This window comes from Cyrtonyx montezumae, unplaced genomic scaffold (genome assembly GCF_038088225.1).
Source record: "Cyrtonyx montezumae isolate F1298 unplaced genomic scaffold, pur_monq_1.0 scaffold_8, whole genome shotgun sequence".
In the NCBI taxonomy this organism is placed as follows: domain Eukaryota; kingdom Metazoa; phylum Chordata; class Aves; order Galliformes; family Odontophoridae; genus Cyrtonyx; species Cyrtonyx montezumae.
This window is the reverse complement of record NW_027072089.1, coordinates 12199102-12221485: the sequence shown is the minus strand read 5'-3', so window position 1 is coordinate 12221485 and position 22384 is coordinate 12199102. Positions and strand designations below refer to the sequence as shown.

At 36.7% G+C, this 22384-nt stretch overlaps 1 protein-coding gene across 3 annotated transcripts in view; it reads right to left on the bottom strand.

The window, feature by feature from the left end:
* The window catches only part of TAF2 (TATA-box binding protein associated factor 2), a 51010-nt gene that overhangs the window by 5415 nt on the left and 23211 nt on the right, over positions 1 to 22384 (bottom strand). For 2 of the 3 annotated variants that reach the window (XM_065753652.1, XM_065753653.1), the window contains exons 16-25: positions 21330 to 21582; positions 18209 to 18349; positions 16505 to 16615; positions 14850 to 15043; positions 14130 to 14269; positions 8876 to 8945; positions 7374 to 7483; positions 4901 to 5130; positions 2245 to 2397; positions 1720 to 1825 (exon numbers count right to left, since the gene is read on the bottom strand). In XM_065753652.1, coding sequence (XP_065609724.1) covers positions 1720 to 1825; positions 2245 to 2397; positions 4901 to 5130; positions 7374 to 7483; positions 8876 to 8945; positions 14130 to 14269; positions 14850 to 15043; positions 16505 to 16615; positions 18209 to 18349; positions 21330 to 21582 — 1508 coding nt within the window. The remainder of the gene's footprint in view (positions 1 to 1719; positions 1826 to 2244; positions 2398 to 4900; positions 5131 to 7373; positions 7484 to 8875; positions 8946 to 14129; positions 14270 to 14849; positions 15044 to 16504; positions 16616 to 18208; positions 18350 to 21329; positions 21583 to 22384) is intronic. The other variant, XM_065753654.1, reaches the window with a different exon arrangement.

The window sequence follows — 22384 nt, the reverse complement described above, 5'->3', positions numbered from 1 at the left end:
GTCCCGTAAGTCCTATTTGTGAAGCACTTGGCTGAGATCTGTTTATGACTTTATATTCCATAGAGTGTGTAAGTCTAGTAAATCTGCTGCAAAATATCACGTAAGGGTTATAAATACTAATCCTCAGTGGATTCACGCTTCAGTGCCCTGGATATGTCATTCTTTGCCATAGCAGAAAATGTAATGACTGTCCATAACCCTAAGGACAAAATTCAAAGCAGCTCTGAAAGGTTTAAAAAAAAGGTTGTGCAGCATTAGGCTCCTAAGTTCATGAGGCAGTACATTTTCCTTCTTTCTCCCAGGATGGCTACGACTCAGGCAGAAAGTTGTGAGCATTGCTACTCCACGTATCTATCAGAAAATCCATCCTGGTGGAACTGGCTGTACAGGCACACATTAACTAAAGGTCATCTGGAATCCAGAAACTAGACCTCCCTGTGTTTTATGTCCCCATATGAACTTAATTTGTTAGCTGAGCAATGACAGCAGTTACCTTTTATTAAAAAACAAACCTTAGTGGCTAGAGCATCTGCTAGGGAAGTACAGCGTAAGTTCTATGCCCAAAGGGAGTATGAACCTACAGCTTCCACATTCCCGGCCAGCACCCTAGGCACCAGCCTCAGCAGGATACTTTGTGCACAACATCCATTAGCTCTTCTCTAAAACAAGGCCTCTAAAAAGCCAGAAACACTCAGCTCACAGGGGATGCGGATGAGGTCACTTGTCAGCATAGCTAAGGACACGGAGCACAGAACCAAGGAACTAATGTTCCAGATCTCACTGCTAAGGTTTTTTTTTTTGTGTGTCGTTTATGTTAGACAATCACTGGATTAAAACAGAAAAACAAGTGAGAGAGTAATCATTCTGAATCCTACTCCTAGGATCAAACATCCAACTTTTACACACTGCAGGGACTGCAATCTGAAAGCTGTAACACCTAGTCCAGGCTGTGTACTACCCAAGATCTTGGAAGACAGTTACACAATCACTGTACCTCAGCTTAGCTCCACTGCTGCACTTGGTCACCGAACTTAAAAACACAGTTAAAAGATTCTGAGAAACAAAGATCATTGTGTGGTAAGTTGTGACAGGCAAAGAAAAGGCAGAAGCTATCAACAAAGTTCACAGCCTGCCTTAAGGTTTTTAAGAAACGTATTTTTAATAAGTAGTTTAGTCAAATGTGTTGTGACAAAGTTATTGAGAGAAACAGTAAGAGCAAAAAGATGCAGAAATGATATATCTGTAGATGCAGTCTTCTCAACTTTACAAAGCACTCTGAGGCTTACATGATTTTCAACTAGTGAAATTAAGCTAAGACATTAAGCTTCTAGAGAAAAAGAGACTGCTGTTTTTTTCCAAAAGACAATCATTATCATTATTATTTCTTAAGACCACAAGTATGGTGAAGTTTCACCTAAGTATTCAGGGGGTCCTATCCCAATTTTTGCTATTTAATTCATCTCTTAACTTTTTACTCTTATAAATCTGACGCGTGCTTGCCTTACTTAGATATGTATAAAGATACACATGTACAAAGTTATCTGCAAGCATACTGGAAGCTAAAAATTTCTTGTGCGCTCTCTACACACTTTCTTGAGTTCAGCTAACATTTAACACTTACCAACAATACATGTATGAGAATAAGCAGTAGCAAAAAAAACCTACAACTGATTAAGTTGAAAATTTTATGTTATCATTTAACAATAAACTGACTCATACCTGGTGTTGATGGTCTCTCCAACATATTCAAATGATGGTAAATAAAGGCTTGGCTGTCATGAACCGTGTCCATATCAATTTCCTCCTCCTCTTGAGAGTTTGAGAACTAAGACATTGGGGGAAAAAAATAAGTAGATGCTAATAATAAATTCTTAGGAATATCACTGTGTCGAATTTTAGAATATTTTACTTTTGAGGTAAACTGGGGGTGAGAGGGAAAGGAAGTGATATCTACCACTGCAAAGGAATAAAAATTCAATAAAATTAAAAAGCGTCAATGTCTACCCTTCTTTCTAATTTACTGTGAAGCTGTATGAACAAGAACATTAACTGTCAACTTTAGTTCTTGCCAGCCAATAAAGTATCTGATGGGAAATGATTTTGCCAAAGTAAGCGTAACAACTACAGTACACATATACACAACATGTCTTTTGTTTGAACACAGCTTTAAGGAAAGCCAGCAGAAGCCACTGCTGTTACTCTGAATACCCTGCATATTGTGCAAGTTGAATTTCCATTTCTTACTCTGATTTTGAGTTTGACTTTACTGTCTTCATTCTTCTCTAGTATTTGCCCTGGCTCCAATGGAGACCCGAGTGGCATATCAGCCTTCCTCTTCACCCCCTGCTGATGACCAGAAATGCTGGATGCTGTTTCCTTAATAAGATGATCATCCTCCTGAAGCAGCATTAAAAGATCAAAATTAGAAGATAGCAAGAGCCACGTTTCAGCCTAAAAGAGACCTGATAGCTGAAAGCACTTCTGAATAAGTGAGTGATTTGAACAAAGTTTTCCCTGTAGTTCTGGCAAAAAGTATTTTCCAAAACCCTGTATGGATTTGTGCCAACCTCTCCTACAAACATGGTTTCTCTTTACTTCTATTCCTGCTCCCTCTGCATATCTAGCATTGGCATCTTTTCTGTCCCTCCTCACAATCATGGTACTGTTGGTGTGCAACAACATTCGCTGCTTCTGAATGGCCTTTCTATAAATCTGTGCCTCGTAGACTCTCCTCTTTCCAAATCTCTGCTGAAAAGCTGTGATAGCCTCTCATCCACACATGGGATTTTGCTAAACATTCTTCTGATTTGCTTTAAAAACTAATGCTTCCTTTGTTGAATACAAGTCAGCATGAGTAATTATAACCTGCCAGTTTTTGATTTATTAAAAAAAAAACAAAACTGTTTTGTTAATTACTTCTAGGATCAACAACAGAATGAGTGTCAGAGGAAAATAAAAATAACAGAGTCTAATAAGTTAGACGTGTAGTCATTAGAACAGAAGACAGGTGTGCCAACAATTCTAATACCCAAAATAGAGAATGAAAAGCAAGTATCCATAGAAGTAAGCATTATTAAAAGCCCACTAAAAGCTGAATAAAAGCCATAGCATAGACTCTAAAGGGCACATGCTGTTCAGATGAACTTCACTTCCTCTGTTATACATAGGGTACCCCAAAAAATCATGCCCTGAGCAATTGAAACAGTTTTATGAAGCGGATAATGTTCAAGATAAAACAGCACTGATTTTAACTCATTTGTGCTCTCAGAATATACACAATACACTGCTTTAAGGAATCTAGTCAGTCTCATGTATTCTAACACCTGTTAATTTTAATTTAATTTTTTTTTTTTACCTCTAATAAGTATTTCCCTCTTTTCATCCTTACTATTTAACCCATCAGACGCTGTGAAATACTTCAGAGTAAACTTGGACAGATGCAAGAGAGAGTCTTTGTTTTATGTTACTGCTTTGTTCTTTTTCAGTGATGAAACTCGATTCTAGGTGTGTTAAAATGATCATCTGTGTGAAGCGGGAGACTGGAGATGAGGCTAAGGAAAAGACACAAGGGATCAAGCGTGATCTGAGGCTTACACTAATGCACTGTTTTCAGTTTAAGCCAGCAGTGATACTCAAAGGAGCCTCTTCCCCTTTCTCACACGCTTCTGTCCTGGGCCACCACAGGCATTTGTATAAGTGCATGATGAACTGGACTAAGGAACAAATTCAGCAGGTAGTATCTATTCATAAAGTACTTTTCAACCAGATCATCTCCTGATCCAGCTCATTATGCAGCAACAACTGTACTGTGGGAAAGTACAAGACAAAGAGTTGAGAGGAATTTCTTTTTCCCCCCATCAAGACAGACTGACTCCTAAAGAAATTTTGGATGTTCACCGAACTGCAATCTAAAATCTGGCAACAAAATGTCCTGTTATTTAATTCTGATGTCACTGTGTAATAACTTAAGACTTACTACACGCTCTACAAAAGGTAAAGGTATGACTCCATCATCATTTTCTCCCCCTACTGGAAATAGCTAGCATAGTACTATGATAATTTGCACACAGTATGCTTCTGAATAAAAGTGATTTTAGACATTAACTACAGGATTGATAATTGTGAAATACCAATAGTAAAAAATCCCATTCAAAAGAGTGGAAAAAGCAGTTTTGTGCTAACAAACAGTAATTTGAAACTGTTAAGAAAATTACTTATTATTTCCATATACATTGAGATTTTTGTCTCCTAATCAACTTTGGCCCACAACAAGCCTTAGTCTTACAGCAGAGGCAACTTGAATAGCTTGTGAGATCCATTTTCTAGCTACATCATGGACTGAGTGTTAGGACTGAAAGGCAGGAAGATATCAAACTGAATATATACAGCTTTTCTGAAGTTGTTACAAATCCTACAGAGCACAGCACTAAGTTGGCAGTTTCAAGTGTTCAAAGAAGAACTAAAGTTCCAACTTTCTATCTCTTAAAGTTGTTTAAAAAGAGGTGTATCTATGTATTTTAAGACACAACAGAATTTCTGATAAAAGCTTTTGTTTGGGAAAACTATGTAACTTGCTTAAAAGCAATATTCTTAGTCTAATAAAAAAAATTCATAACAGCATCAAACATTTCTGTGAACCACTTCATATCTCATAAACAATAAGGTAAAAATATAGTTTGACAAAGAATACAAATGATGAGAGGTGAAAAAAGACAAGAGGTTTGCATATTTTATGCAAAACAGTTAATTCAAGAGGTATGGAATGTGCCAGCTTTTTAAATGGAAGGAATGAAGAGAAACAAGGTGCAAAGACAGCTTGAGCACGATACAAAATGACATCAGTAACCAATGCATTGACTTAAAGCCAGCTGAATGAAGTATGCAGCTGGTTTATGCTTACGGTGTTCTGAAATACTACTGGCTGTCCATGATTGTTAGTGGTATTCACAGGTTCCTGATTATTTGCCACTGATTCGGGGATAATCGTTGGATTAAGCACAGCTTTCTTTTCTTTCAGATTAAGAACAAGTCCAAGCTCTGGTAGTGGTAAACACGAAGGTCTGCTGAGGCCAAAAAGTGTGAAATAGAGATCTACAGCACCACATCGTAATCTCCAGTCATGCGAAGTTCCTAAAATCCAGAAGAGATCACTGTTAATATAAGATACAATCTTCACCAGTGCTGCAAGGAAGACAGTTTAGCAAGCTGGATACACCAAAGTATGTACATCTTCAGTGCCCAAGACACATCTCCCTCATTACTCCTGCCTCTTTCTTTATTCTAGCTCATCTGCTAGATGCGGTTTTAAATGAAAGTGGTAAGCTATAAGCTGAATGTGTTTAGTAGGACAAGATTCAACATTCAGCTAGGAAACTAAGTGCTTTCAATAAAATAAAGAAGGATAAAATGCTTTTATTTTTCAAGTTTCTCTTTAGGTTTTACTATTTGACAGTTAAATAGAACATTTTGTAATCAAATTGATCTCACACGTCACTAGATTTATACACAACTGCCTATGTATTCCATGAAATTCCACACTGATAAGAAAGCACAAACCAGCAACACGTAAACTTCCTTTTTATTGTCTAATGACTGCAGTGACTATCATGTCATTTACTCCACTGGATATTCAATGCTTCTATTTCTATTCAAATTAAGAGATGCACTGCTTCATTGATTTATTTTTCACTACAGGCTCTGTACTCCTTTTATATCTTCATACACAAATGGTCAAAGCACGTTTGGCACCAATTAGAACAGAAAGTAGCATCTGGTGCAATGCTGCAAACAGTGATTCTGGTACTAACACAGCCCAGCTCTTTACTGACTGCAAGTTTATTGGACATACTGTTCCATGGCAGGAATAGAACTATATCTGGTAAACAAGACACAGATGTGCCAACTGCCATGTTAATGTGGCTGTTCAAGACAGCAAAAAATAAAACAGTAAGAACTATCCCTGTAAATACCAAGTTTCATTGGACTAAACAGTGTTTTGAGTAAGCTTAGTTGTACACACATTTAACCCAGGTACAAGAAACCCTTCTAAGTTTCATGAATAGTTGGGTAAGAAGAAAGCAACAAGAATATTAATTTGGACACCTCTAACATTAAAATACTCCCCAGACAATGACAGGTTCACAAATACTAATGTTAAAACTATTCTAGTATTTTAATATTAAATAATTTGCTCAACTTCTCAAACTAAAGCTTCTCAAAATAGGATGAATTCCCTTTCAGAATCTCTCTCCTGTTCCAGCAGAAAAATTAAGATCAAATAGAAATGGTGGCTGTATTTCTCAGCAATCACTGGAAATAGCAACCTCCATTAAACTGATAGCACTTCACAATGAAGACTAAATCTACGTATAACAAAGTGAATTTTCTATTACTTGCCTACTTCAAATGAAAGCAACTCATGATTCTAGAATAATACAGTTTCAAACCTGGCAACTAGCTTGCCTCACATTAACAAATACCTTTCTGGACACCCTGGAATGCTGAAAGTTATGCCTTAGAGAAAATAAATTGAAACATTATGTCATCTCAATACATAGAAATTTAAGTAGTTTTAAGTCTTATGAATCATAATAAGAATGTATACCCTGCTTGTTTCTTGTGAAAAGAAGTAATGGTTGTAAGAAACATTGCACACTCTCTTCTCTTAAGAAAAAGGAAAAACAAACTCTTTGATGGGAACATCAAAACTGTTTATTTTCTGTGCCTGACACTTGGCAAATCCTTCAGAACTGAACTACTGGTAGTCTCCTGGAGTGTTGCTGTGAGCTCTTATACACTCAAAATAAAGATACACAGAGAACAGACAGCCTTCAATGACCTAAAAAACCTATATAAATGTTTATATGTAATCTGTAGAAATATAAGAGATGTTAAAGGGCAGTTTGTCAGGTCTGGATAAAACTGCTTCAGTAATGAAAAACAGGTCAATGGTGAAGGTGTAAACCATGAGATAATCTCATTAGCACCTTTCCTAATCACAGAAGGCAAATTAAGCTTGAGGTTCACAATTAACTTCTAAGAAGTTCTAGTAAATTATCCATACAAATGATATCCTCTGATATTCTCTAAGAATTTGGTAAAACAGGGCAAAGAGACTGTCTTATCTGGAGCGAACTGTAAAGAAAAAGGAAAAACATACAGCATCACTTGGGAAAGCATTTTATGTGAACATCTGGGTCAAAGATGAATTTTATGATAAAGTGTATGCAAACACACTACAGAATTAAAGAAAATAATGAAAAACACGTTCACTAGTACCCTGCATCACTAAGTAAGTTCAGGTTGTATGTGAAAGAGAACTGCAGAAACTGAATTTTCCAGTTCTTACAACACCGAAAACAATGAAAACCAACCTGAATTCATCAGTTTCCAAAGTTGATCTACCAAAGCTTCGTTACATAAAGGGGACTCCATGTTCTTGGTAAAAGGTGGATTCTTAGTCAGCATATCCAGAATCTTATGCCTAAAATAAGATGATTTTGATTAAATCCAAATAAACACATTAAGAACACAAAGTCTGTTAAGTTTGCAACGTTCTTACAAACTAGGGTTCTCAAATACACAATAAGCTCAGACAGATTTATTAGTAAATAATTGCAAAATAAATAGCAAGCTGCATTATTACTAGACATCATTTCTTAACAGTTAGGTACAAAAATGTAGGCTGCATTATTCCATTCACATATTCTTTTTTGCATGCTGACAAGATGGAGTTAGGCTGGCAAACAAACTGCTTTCATACTGACATCAATGGATTTTTAAACGTTTACATTTTTATGACTGTGATGCAAACTGACAGAAACAAAACCATTGACTTGCACATCTTTCTGGAAAAGGAAACTATCAGCTCTTAAGTTGCATTGGTGCATAAAAATTCCATGCTTACTGTATTTACTAACAGTATTTATACACTTGAACTGAAAGCAGATAGACTTTTCAACTTTAAAACTAGCCTCAGAAACATTTTATCAATGGCAATAACTGAGTTCCACTTCTAACTATTTTCTCTGTTTAGGAAGCTTTCCCTTTGCTGTGTTATATATTTAGAACAAGAAAACTCTATCAGTTCTAATTTTTTTTCTTCTTCTTTTCAGAAGAGGCTCTCATAGCACTCTTCAAAATTTAAACAAAATCCTCTTTAATGAAACTCAAAATGAAGTTTCCTTCCTGGACTGCAGCTACACCTCCATACCTACTTTTATTAACAAGAGTGCCAGAAAAAAAAATAGAGGATGATCTTACAGCTATATTTTTTTAAGAGATCAGTTAAAATGAGAGAAAAAGCAATATTACTCATCTCTGAAATACAGTGCTGCAGTGTTAGCCATAGAAAGAAAGTGCTGCAGAAGAAGAATCATTATGAATTGGGATGTTAAAAGCTTTATAATAAATGTGCAAAAATATACAATCACTCAATGCTGAAAATGAAGTTGAAACAAGAAATAATAGAAGTTACATTTGATTTTCATATGTTATCCTTTCACCCCATCTACAGTCTAACAATTGCTTTACACTTGTGGCTGGCAAAGCATCATATGTATTATGTCACAACCACTGTACAAATATCACAGTATCTTGTTGCCATATGCAACATTTGACTTGTATATACCATTTATGATTAGGAAATGATGTCTAACTTCATGCCTAACAGATATTCACCAGAGTAGGGAGAACATAAAAGACAAAAATAAGGAGGAATAAGAACCATGTACATTAACTTCTGAGGTGTCAACTGCTGAAGCATCAAAATGCAACCCTTTTTTTTGTGAAAGTATCAAACATTGGATCTACTCTAGCAAGTCCAGAGCAAGAATTTATATTGTTCCAGTGTCAGTAAAAACACCCACTCACTAACCTTATGTAGGGTACAGGATCATTCTGAACCATTGTGAGCAGCCACTGTAGTTCTTCATAGCTCCTATCAACTGCAAATCATAAAATAAATTAGCTATAAAAGGACAGAAACATAGAAGTTTGTACAAGATAGTCATGGCTTCCTGTATTAGCTAGCACATGAGAGGTTTGAATCACTGTAGCCAAAGAGAAATTCCATTAATTATAATGCAAATTCAAAGTAAAAGGTGTTTTACATAGTTTAACAAATTCACAGCAAAATATAAATAGGCACGTAACTCCTTCACACCTAAGTTGTTCAGTAACCACCAACTCTGATTATTAGCACATAACTTAGTCATCAGAGTGCTGGTAATACATATCACTGAGAAAACAGCCTTCTTTACTTTAGGAAGCACACAGTATCAACACATCCAAATATCCTTTCAACAATCTACACTTTATTTTTCACACAGAGACAGAATAGACAATTCTTATATAAAACAATCAGTGACTATTATCTATAAATCAGGTAGAAAGAGGAAGATGACAAGGCTTACATAAAACTCTAAGCATACTCATCTCAGTAGCACTCCTTGGGTTTTAAAAATCAGTATATTCTGAAATTAAAATATATTTTGAGTCTTATCAGCACATGCTTCTTTGAAAATGCTGCCTGACAAAAAGAAAAAATTGCCTTATTTAAACATGCATCTTTGCTCAACAGCCTTCAGCAGGCAGCTTGAAAGTTAGCTCTGTTCTTCCTGCAATCTAGTCACAACAGGACTGGGAACACTGACGAGGGAAGAGACCAGGCTGCTATCCTCTGCCTCCAAACGGGATTTACTAGTTCGTTTTCTGCACCACTTAGACCACAGTTAGGCAGTCTGGGTTGATTCTGAATGATGTATCTGAACAGACCAGGACCACAGTTGCAGATTTGCCTTAAAAATCTGGGAAATCTTTACAAAGATTTATAAAGCACAGGACATGCTTTGAATGGATTAGAGGCTGCTTGTGCTCAACTCCATGCACAGTGCTTTTTCTGGCAGCTATCTTGCTTGGAATAGAGGCAGATAGAATGCTGCATACAGAAGTTGTTTTGCATGGAAGAAAAATAACATTGTATAACCAAGCAGCAAGAAAAACAGAACATGTGCAAACACATTAAATCATAATCATAAGAAAGTTGAAATTATTTTAACTGAAAAAAAAAAAAAGATTTTTAAATGGATCGTGATAAGAGAATGAGATACTTAAGAGATGAATCCTTTAGGCTGACAGTACTGGATAACAGAATCAAGAAACAATAGTTCTTGTGTTTAAGAGAAGTCTTTTTTTGTTTCCTAAACCTTCTTGTGCTTGAAATAAAGTATGCCTTCTCTAACATTTGCCTTATGAAGCAGGCCTGCTAGACTTTGCTTTGCTACTAATGCTTTTAAAATACTCAAATTTGTACAGCAACATGACATTTTAGGGAACAGTGATAAATTTAATCTGACCTTTAGGAAAATAAATCTTATTATCCCGATGTCAGCTTCTCATTTACAGCAGAGCACCTATGATACTTGAAATTTTCATTCGTGCCATTGAGTAGTCGCAGATATTTACTGAGAACAGTTTGTTGTTAACCCTATGAACATGCAACTTCTTGGTATTATATATGCAACAGCTAATCCCTGAGCTATCAAAAGGTCCCTTCAAAAATGTTAATACAATCTTCACTTCAAGTTTAGATCAACTGCCCAAGTCCTTATATGCTGTCTCAAGAATTTTAGAGTTACCATGTCTCAGAAAAAGCCAACTATTAACAGCAAAAAACCCAACTTCTTCTGTTCCATGGAGAAATTATTTCTTTTAAAGTAACTTAAAAAAAAAAAAAAACCGAACAAAAAAAAACCCCAGTGCTATTTCTGCCCTGAGAGCTGATAGAAAAACATGGGAGTTCTACACTGCCCCAGAAAATACAGACTTTCCTTTTTATGGAAATAACTAAATTGGTCAGCTCCCTTTATACAAACTGCTAAAAAGGCAGCTTTGGCACAAGCAACAGGCATTTGATAGCTGCTGTTTCACATCCAGTATGAACTGGAAACCAGGTAACCAGGAATGACAAGAATCAGACATCTTGGCACAAGACAGCCCATCCTTTCTTCTTCCAAAGCCAGAGACTTTGGGCCTTACCAGACAAACCCTTCTAACTTCTACATGGGTAGCTGGATTTTATTAGCACACTGAGCTTTCAGATTTACTTTTACATCAAAAGGTACCTAGTCCTACAACAGGAACAAGGGCTAAGGTTGGTTTTATTTGAGTTTGTATTAGAGAAATAACAATGATACTCAGTTAAGATAGTAGGCTGTATTAGGAATTATATTGACTTTTTGGTATTTTCAGCAACTTACTCTACCTTAATTACAATTCATCTCATTTTGATCAGCACTTTTAAAGATGTAATATAGTACTTCATAATACCCAGCATTTATCAATGATTCTGGTCAACCAAAGAGGTCTGAAAGTACAGGAAGCTTCTCAATCTGACTCCCATCTACATGAAGAGTTGCAAGGCGTATATGGGGATTGGCAGGCTGTGAGCCTGACCATGGAGCCAGGGAAAGTTATGGAACAGATCACCTTGAGTGAGATCACACTGCACGTGCAGGACAACCAGGTGATTAGGCCCAGTCAGGAAAGGAAGGTCCTGCCTCATCAGCCTCATCTAAAGAGATGAGTTGACTATGATTAAGTGACTCACCTGGAGAATGAGAGAAAGGCTATTGACGTAGCCTACTCTGTCTTCAGTAAAGTCTTTAACACTGTCTCCCTCAGTATTCTTCTGGAGAAGCTGGGAGCCCATGACTTGAACAAGTACACTCTTTGCTGTGTAAAGAATTGGCTGGAGGGCTGGGCCCAGAGAGTGGTGGTGAATGGAGTCAAATCCAGCTGGTGTGTGGTCACAAGTGGTGTTCCCCAGGGGCTGGTACTGGGGACTGTCCCATTTCATATCTTTACTAATGACCTGGATAAGGGCATTGAGTGCACCCTCAGTAAGTATGCAGATGACACCAAGTTGGGAGGAAGTGCTGATCTACCTGAGGTTAGGAAGGCACTACAGTAGGATCTGGACAAGTTGGATTGCCAGATTGAGGCCAATGGGATGAAATTCAACAAGACCAACTGCCAGGTCGGTCCTTTACTTTGTCCACAAAAAAACGCATGCAACACCACAGGCTTGGGGCAGGAGCGGCCGTAAGACTGTGCTGAGGAAATAGATCTGGGGGTGTTGACAAACACTTGGCTGGACATGAGCCAGCAGTGTGTCCAGGTGACCAAGAAGGCCAATGGCATCCTGGCTTGTGGAAAGAAACAGCATGGCCAGCAGGAGCAGGGAAGTGATCATCATTCTGTACTCAGCACTGGTGAGGCAGCACCTCGAGTACTGTGTTCAGATTTGGGTCCCTCACTACAAGAAAGACCATGTCCAGAGAACAACAGCAAAGCTGATAAGGAGTCTGAAGCACAAGTCTTATGAGAAGTGGCTGAGGGAACTGAGATTGTTCAGTCAGGAGGAGACACGGGTGACATTACTGCACTCTGTAACTACCTTTGTTACAGGTTGTGGTGAGGCAGGGGTCAGTCTCTTCTTACTCACAACAAGCAATAGGACAAGAGGTAATGGCCTCAAGTCGGGTCAGGTGAGGTTTGGTTTGAATCTTAGGAAAAAATTCTTGAAAAGAGTGGTCAGGCGCTGGTACAGGCTGCCCAGGGGGGTGGTTGAATCATTGTCTCTGGAGATGTTCAGGAATCATTTAGATGTGGTCCTACGGGACTAAGTTTAGTGCAGAAATATTGGTGGTAGGTGGATGGTTGGACTAGATGATCTTGGAGGTCTTTTCCAACTTCAGTGATTCTATGATTCTAACACAAGCGCTTTCCTACCCAAGTCAGCCACTACATCCATAAAAGGGCAAGAATTTAATAAGAAAACATTATTTTTATCAGTTTGTCTTTCCAAAGGGTGGGATGAATTAGTGAGAAGATTACTCTAAAGGAAGCAGTCTGATGAGTAAGCTTTCCATTTTCTGGCAAATCTTTCCACTAACTCTATGAAAGAAGGAACAAAGTAAGCAGCATAACAGAAAGAGTGCTGCACAGAGCAACAGAGTTCTTAGTTCTATCTGGGCACCACTCACAGGGGAATCAAATGGTACATACCGTGTGTTTTGGATCCACAATGACTGATGAAATACAAGACAGAGAACTAAGCCTGACAGTGATGCCTTGAAGTTATGCTTGGTTTGGTTACAATGTGTAAAGGCAAGTCTGAATTCTTTCAGATACATTCACTGGAAGATGCAAATTACCTTACAATCTCCAACGTCTACCTAGTCTTTGGATAGAACAGCAGAGGGTTAAAAGTAACAAACTCCCTATAAAAAGTGAAAAAATACATACAAAAAGCAAAACAAATTATACTGTACTGAAGATTAAGACATGAAATCAGAGCAAATAGAATTAGAAGAGTAATTAGGGAATTAGGGCAATTAGAAGTCTACAATCACTAAGTTTCTCACAGAGGAAGTATTAAAAAATTTGGCTAACATTGATAGGAAACTAGAACTGCCAAGCATCTGCTAAACAGAAAGAATAACTCAGGTGAACAGGCTAATCAAGTACTAACTTAATTTTATACAAGAAAATCATTAGTTACCAATTCTTTCTAGAAAATATCTCAGGATTGAATTTCAACTTAAAAATGACATTCAAGAAAGCTATTTAGTATTCTCCCCCCCCAAAGATCTCCAATAGTCAACTATATTTATCATGCTATGAAACAGAAACATCTCACATAGGCTATGTATAGTGAATGGCAAGGTAGAATAATCCAATAATCAATAGAATAATTTAAGTTTCTAAAATGTATAGTAATAAAATGCATACATGAAAAAAAAATAGAGATAAAGCAAAACCAAGAACTCTGACTACTAAACCACTATAAACGGTGTTAAATCGGCAGCACCCCTCAGCATCCCTTACCACTACTCATCATGCAGTCTACTCAGTATTTCAAAACTTCAGATGTCTGGTTCAACCTACAGAACACTGAGAAACAATGCTCATATCTTCATAACATTCGCACTATCATCCTCTCTTATCAATGCATCAACCTTAGCTCTCATGGTGGACCACACTTCAACCTACTATTAACAAAGTAATTGTTACATGTTTTACGATATCACAAGTGTTACAAAGTGTCAAAATACACCTAAAAGTACCTTTTGTGTAATCAACAACAGCCTCCAATGCTGCTATTCTGACATCGATAAAGTGCCCATATTCTGCGTATGACTTGAAGAGAGAAGGATCACTTGGGACATGACCATTCTTTTGAAGCACTCTAATAGCTTTTAAACAGCTAGAAGGAGAAGAAAGAGGAAACTTGTATTAGGCTTCCAAAATGCCAGCCACAAAGTAGTTATATATAGTTATTAGTTCTAGAGTTATTTCCTTCATAATCAAGATGTCTTTCTCTAGAAAGAAGTCAGCCTAATTAACAATTATTTTCATAGTACTGACACATGGCAGAGAGTAACTGAATTAAGCAGAAATGCTGAAGAAAAATTCAGCGTTACATTCAGATTGATTTGAACAGAACTGTAGTTAAGCACAAAAAACCCTCAGATTACTGATGTATGCTCTACAGATATACTTTTTACAAAACTTTCATAAATTTCTCATTAAAGAAGCAAAAGCACGATCAATTTATGTCTGCTCTTAATAGTATACCTTGCTAGAGACTTATCTTGAACAGCAGAGCAGTTGTGACAAACTTACACTACCCACTTTTGGAAACTGTAAAGAGTTTGCCATTTAAGACTAAGGTACATAAGCTAAAAATCTCAGTAAGTACAGAAGAGTACACACTGGAACAAGATGATCTTTGAGGTCCCTTCCAACCCAAGCCATTCTATGTTTCAAGGATTATTAAACCACACCTGACTGTAATGGTATGTCTGTAGCTAGGAAGAAGCTTCTCCATGTTTAGGAAACGGGTAATTTCCTCAAGAATAAGTCGAACGTCGGGATTTAAGTTATCCAGTGTTCGAACTTCGTTGTTCACGCTGACTGCAGGAGTCACAGAGTTAGCCAGGGCATCAATCAGCTCAGCACGATAGTAGTTGTCTGAAAACTAGATAACAACAGCATTTAAATATGAGAAATAACAAAAATACAACATTACTTAAAAAGTAATGTTGAAGCACTGTTACAGAATTAAGATCCTAGAACAGAAACCATATGAGAAACTGAGAAAGCAAAGCAGTTAAATAAATTTGTTCTGAAAAATGGATTTGAGAGTTTGAACAAGCACATGAACTATCTTAAATTAAACTTCACTCTGGAATATAATATATTCATAGTCATACACTGGTTTACAAAAATTGAAAGGTCAGGTATCAAAAATTTTCCAGATTTAGAAATGAAAGTAATTCTTCCTAAATGTAAGCACATATAACTACTTGACTCTCTCTCTACTCAGTGGTTATCAAGGTTAATGGTTGCCTGACATCCCTGAAAATCAGAGGGTTTATGTAAGCAGCCACTTCAAGAACTCCTGAGGCAAACTAATTAATGCCTCACTTCTGCTTAGTAAGGAAAATCTTGCTTCTGCATTTGCTCCCTTTCCTGGGCTGACAGTTCCAAGCTCTATCCTCGTGCTAGCTGCAGCATTTACCAATCACATCAATGTACTAAACAGCAAGAGTACAGAAATAAAATTATAACAGCACAATGAAGTACTGAGTTCGCATATTAGCTAATTTAGCTTAATAAGCCCAAAGAGTGCCAGTTACTGGAGAAGGTTTCAAATGTATGCTTGCAAGGGACATTTGGAAAATCTCCTTTGGTGGTAGAGAGATGTTGGTACAACTCAGCACATCCTGTGACTATTGGTGTTTGCATTCATGTTGGAACTCTACTTCTCCACCTTCTATCATCCCCTCATTTCAATGCTCCTGGCTTCTACACACTAGAAAGTGAAGTTTTAAGAGGCTTCATGTTTGTTTTACTAAACATCAGGTAACTATTCAAAAGATTACTTTGGAATCATCCTAGCCATTGTGGACTTTGAAAGCTAGGGAGATAGAACATCTTATCATCTTAGGATTTTAAAGGATCATCCTTTATGTGTGCTCTGTGTGCTAAGGAACTTAAGATGGTACTTTCAATTCAGAGGCTTCAGTTTAGTTATGAAATAGCACTAAACTGAGCCTCACCTTCTATTTAACTAGATGTAAGTCATTCTGTTCTGTATATATCATTAATAAAAGATTTCCCTGCTCTTCTAGACATTCTTCTCAAATAGGAAAAACGTGCTTAACTGCACATGCTACGTTTATGCAGAAAACATTAACCTTCACACATATTTTCTCAAAAAAACAAAAAAAAAAAAAAAAGAAGGAAAGGGAAAAAAATAGACCTTAATGAAAAAGAACAAAGCAAGTAAAGTATGTGTCCAAATGAAGACAGGCATCACCTTTTATCAACTCTTCCAGCTAGGTATTTACATTAGTGGCATAATACATCATACAGTGTATTAACTTTCAGATTTTTCAACAAAGAAGTGAGAGAGTAAAATAAACACATTCTTTACCTTATTCTTCCTGTTATCATTATACTTGATCAAATCCAAAATAAACATTAAAACCTCCTTAGGACAGAGGTTGTGAACATCTCTCAGAAGGGCCATGGCAACCGGCATAGTCTGTGTAATAAAATTAATAATAATATCAATCTTACATAAGTGAAATGACAGCCATGAGAAGAGCTATACCCTGAAAACAAGCTACTAGATTTGTAAAAGCAAATATCTGAGAAAATTTTATCTAAATTCTTCTTGAAAGAAGTTACATACCTATCAGTACAAAAAGCAATGCGATTATTGCTTAATAATCAGTTACAGAGCAGACAAAAAATTACACATGTGAGAAATTACTCAGTTCAAGGCACTATCTAAAAGGTAAGAAATAGAAAATAACGAAGCAGAGAATATTCATTCTGAATCTGAAATCCAAGTTGAGTGTTTATGTGTGAACCTGATTTCTATACCTGATATATATATGGTCAAGAGGTACACACCCAATACAGTCAGTGGTGCCTAAAGAATTATTAGACAAATAGGTATTAATCTCACTAGACATTTCTAGACAACAAATGACAGTCCAAAATACAGAATGGTGGGGAGAAGGATAAAGCAGTTCTGGATAGAGAAATAAAATTTAAAATCTAAGCTTTCTCTGATCAGCAATATGTGATCAGTGAACTAAGAACTCAATCATATAGTAATTACAAAGTTAGCCTTTAGAGAAAAACATTGTGATTTGTTGTAATTGTTACTCTCTGTACACTGCTAACTATACATCTCAGGAAAAAAAGCACATAACATGAAAAGAAGTTGCAGCAGCATGATGTTGACAGTGAGTGGAAAGGATGCAAAAAAAAATTCTTGAACTAAGAAGGCCACCAATTTAAGTTAAGGTTTATAAGATTTTATTTACATAATGAAATTAATGTCATTAATGAAGACAGCTGATCACAGAATCACAGAATGGCTAGGGTTGGAAGGGACCCCAAGGATCATCGAGTTCCAAACCCCTCCCAACCCCGCCACAGGCATCTGGTACTACACCACGTTGCTCAGGGCCCCATCCAACCTGATCTTGAACAGCTCCAGGGATGGAGCATCCACAGCCTCTCTGGGCAGCATGTTCCAGCACCTCACTGCTCCCCCTGTAAAGAGCTTCGCCCTGATATCCAATCTAAACTTTCCCTCCTTGAGCTTAAAACCATTCCCATTTGTCCTACTACTGTCTACTCAAGTAGGAAGTTGATTCTTCTCCTGTTCATAATTCCCTTTTAAATACTGGAAGACTGCAATGGGGTCTCCTCACAGCCTTCTCTTTTCCAGGACAAGCCCAGCTCCCTCATCATGTCTTTGTAGGAGGGGTACTCCAGCCCCCCAGGCATCTCGATGATTAGCTTTGTTACTGCACAGTTCATTCTATTTAAGCATTAACTCAAGTATTTACATCTTATTGTTATATACACTACAGTCTTTTGAAGAAATTGCTAATTTAACTGCAGCTGTCCAGAGAAAAATGCTAAGAAGTTCTATTAATTACTTCTTAATGAAGATGGAAGAAATGAATACCAAATAGGAAAGAATCAGTTATTTTCAACTTTCACCAAATCAGTAAAGTGAGACGATGTTATTCACGTTCCTGCAGTTGTCCCCTGTAGGAACATTTTCTAGTTTGACATTTAATTTAAGGAGTTCAGTGGAAAAATAAATTTTTACCTTTTGCAGAAAGTAGCTTTGAAAGTTCATAAAGTTGTTGGTCTTCACAATGTTTGGACAAGTCTTGCAGCAAAACATTCGGGTAAAGAGTGACTTCATGGCTGGTGGTCCTGTCCACGTACTTACCATGGAATTTGCAATCTATATAATTAGGGGAAAGGGAAATCTTATTACCACCATTGCTTAGTTTAAATTGGCTGTAAAGAAATAGAAATTTCCCCAAATAAGAAGTAATAATTGCCAGGAATGTACTGCCCTTCAAATACAAACATATTTTCGACAATATATTATCTTACATTAGCTAAGTCTACCCTGCCATCCCCAATACATCTTCTTTACAGTAAATGTACATTTTCATTAAATTGTTTCACTTGGAAGATGTCTGCATCTAAACACCTTTCCATGACAAACTTCTGTTTTTAATTATTTCATATTTCATATTTAGACAAATATTCTGTGTTTATTAAACCAGATTTTCTGACTCTATGGAAGCCAGAGATGGAAGAGGCTTTTACAACACCAATGTCCCAAATTTATCCTGCCAGTAACCTCAGCCTAGACTTTAACTAGGCCTCAGCCACTCTAAGGCTAGAAGACCACCCCTAAAGCAAAATGAAAGTTAGCTATCATTCAGCTTTAATCTTAGTTCACAATGAAACAATGCACTGAGACAAATTTATTGCTGTCATCTGTTCTGAGGAAGCAAGGTTCTACAAGGACAAAGTGTCATTATGCCCTCCCGACACCTTGGGGTTTGTGTATTTGTGAAATGAAAGTGTGCAGGGAAGAGTATTTGAGTACAGTGAGGGTGTTAACAAATGGGACCAACACATCATACAGTTTAGAACTTTACATTGTTACAGATTCTCCACAAACTAAGGAAAATACATTTTCACACAGAAGAAAAATGATGGAGGATTTACTTCCAAATTCATTACACATGCAGTAATAAAAGCAAGCAGTTACTTGAAGATGGGTGGCAATCAATGTCACCATTTTTCCTATGTAAGCTGGAGGCATTACTATTAAAGACATTTTAAAGTCAGCCTTTAAAGGAAAACTAATGGGAAATAAGACAGTCCTTTTGCAAAAACAGAAGTTCTGTAGCCATACATACACGCGTAGCTTTTTCTGTAACATACATAACAAATCTTCCCACAGAGGAAGCTTAACCACAAAGGCTACTGAGAAACCACAATGAACTTGAAACTGCAAAAATGCAAAAAAATATAACAAGAAACTACTGCATTTACAAGACATTCCCAGTGCATTACAACTGGGGTACAAATATTCTGATTTTTTTTTCAATTCTTAAAGTTTCATGTTGTAAAGTATAAAGAATGGTGTTTTCAACTTAAATAAAATGGTAAAATCACCATCTTATGTGTATTTCTTGATAATGTGGTCTGATTAATACGAAATTCTCCTTAAATACGGACACATCACATAGTCTCAATTAAATGTATTTACAAATTCCCCATTCCATGCGCAGGAGTTATTTAAAAAGGTATACTCTGTTTTTGCATCCTTCACACAAAACCTGGCTATTTAATTGACCTAAAAAGTAACAGTCACCAACAGCAATGTTGTTTGGAGTTTGTTTTGTTGGTGGTTCCTTCTAAACCTTACAGCACATCCCAGCACTGTAGCAGATCACAATCTAAAGATGGAAAATCAGCCTGGAATCAATATCATAGCATCATTACTTTTACCTTTCTCTGTAGGGTCATTTGCCATGAACAACTCAGCAGTGTGTGTAAGTACTTGCACACTCAGAAATGCTTACATTTACTCCATCAGTGAGGATTTAATTATATTATCTGGATACATAATTGAAGCGCTGCTTTACAGCAAAGCATGCAGTACATTTAGAGAGCACAGTGAATTCAGTTTTATAACAGCATTATCACCTATTGATTTTCTGTATCTAGGTAAGATCACCAAGAATGTTCCCAAAAAGTAAGCCCAAAAGCCAAAACTGCAAATTAAGAATAACCTTCTCCCTAATGAAATATGGGAGATTTGACTTCTTCTAACAAAGATTACAAATCCTGAATTTTTACATACTTGAAAATCAGTCAATAGGAAGCAATCCTTACTAGTAGCCTGATGGTGAACCTACTAATTGATCACATTACATTCTCCTCCTAGGCATCTTGGAGCAGTGCATCTACAATCCTTCCATGTCTCTTCACCTTGACTTACTATCACAGCCACACTTCCCACTAATCTTAATCAATCACCTTTACCGCCAGATCTGTTTTATTTTCTTTTTTCTCTAGAACTACAATTTCATACAATTTTCATAGAAATACAACTAGCAAAAGCTGATTCTCTGCAGGCAATTGGGTAAGATTTCAGTGTACAAAAAAAATCACATGTCAACACTTCGACAACCACTCTTTTAATATTCTCCTGTGGAAAGCATCTACACTTTTCAATATTCCAAATGAATTCATTATGAAGTATACATATTTTAAGTCAGGTAATAGCAGTACTGATTCTAGCACAAAAACTGGCAGTATTTCATCAATGTTTCATAATACACTATCAAGAATTTATTGGATTTTGATTCTTAATGTTAATTTTGTATCTAAACAGAAATATCTTCCTTTTTCAAGGAAGACAACTATCTTGTTTTTGAACATCTAGTTGCAGGCCAACGCTGCGTCTTGTGGACCTATTCCACTTAACCCAATACAAAGCAGGATTCTGAACTTAGATTAGACAGGGAGATTGATTTCAGAACCTCAGATTTCTCAACAGACAGGCCAAGGAACTTCCCAGTAAAATTAAAGAAAGAAAAAAAAGCACTTTGGCTCTGAAAAATATTAAATAGAGGTCTTTTATTTCTGCCATTTAATGATCTGGAAAAATCTCTTGTGGTTTTCATGTCTGACATCTGAATTTTAGCAATTATGAAAGCCTTCTGCAGTTTCCATTTACAGACTAAAATAATACAGCTTTCCTTTCAAATCAGTCAAGTTAAAAATACCTGGCAAACATTTTTAAGAGGCTATATAATCAAGCCAATTTAAGTACTGTGGTGAATTTTGACCCATTTTTAAATGTTTTAGTGTCTAGCAGATTTCTTTCCTTATTCCCATCCACAAAACCTCACCTTTGCAAGGCAGAAGCAGGCGAGCATTCTCACTCGGTAGAAGCATTGTTCCTGTTCCAGTATATCAGTCAGTGCAAGTCGTGATGCTGGTGTAGGGAACTTTTCCAATGCCAGAATGGCTTCTTCTTGCGCAACCACATCTCTCTCATATCGAAGCTGATACTGCCACATGAAATCAGATTGTTCAAATTCTACCTTCCTCAGTACCGACATATCGGGGTCTATTCTTATCCAGAGCAAAGGGGAATCAGCACTAAGACAGATATGAAAAACATTAATAGCCTACAACATTTCAAGGCTGTAGAATGTCAAAAGATGTTTTGAATTATTTTCAAATTATTGATTGTATTTGAAATGTCTGAGAACTGTAAAATAATTTAGGTTAGAAGGAACTTCTGAACATCCCCTCGTCCAGTCTCCTGCTCCTAAGATGACAATTCTTACAACCTCCCAGGGCAACTTTCCAAATCTCAAATATGTCAGTGAATGCCACATTTCACTATTTTTAACCAACAGACATGTTTTCATGATAAACTACTGTGTAAGCTCAATATATCTCAACCTTTGTCCTCAGGCAACATAACTGTCATAGCTGAGCAGAGCTTTCCTGAGAATGCTAACAGACAAAGCACAAGTGCCTTGTATAAAATCATATTCCCTTTCGAAGACAGTTCTAAGAAGACAATTAGATTCTAAGTACAATATATTAGGTAACTTGAACATAAATAGTTTACAAATACTTATGCTAAAGGCTCTTAAATACAATTTAAAAATGTATTCAAATGTCTACTGCTAATATAGAAGCGATAACAGCAACTTGCACAATTAAATAATTCCCTATAAAATTAATCATATTTTAGATGAGGTTTATTTTACAAGGAGTAATTCAAAGAGCAAACTTCTTCTTCAATGAGACACCATTAGTTTCCATGAAAAGAGTTTACTTTCATCAGTCAGCAAACAAAGTATCAATGCCTTCAGCAGTTCTGAATGCAAGACTGCTTCGAAATTTAGGGGGCTAAAACAAGTATTTATGCTGAGCAAGAATTTGCTTC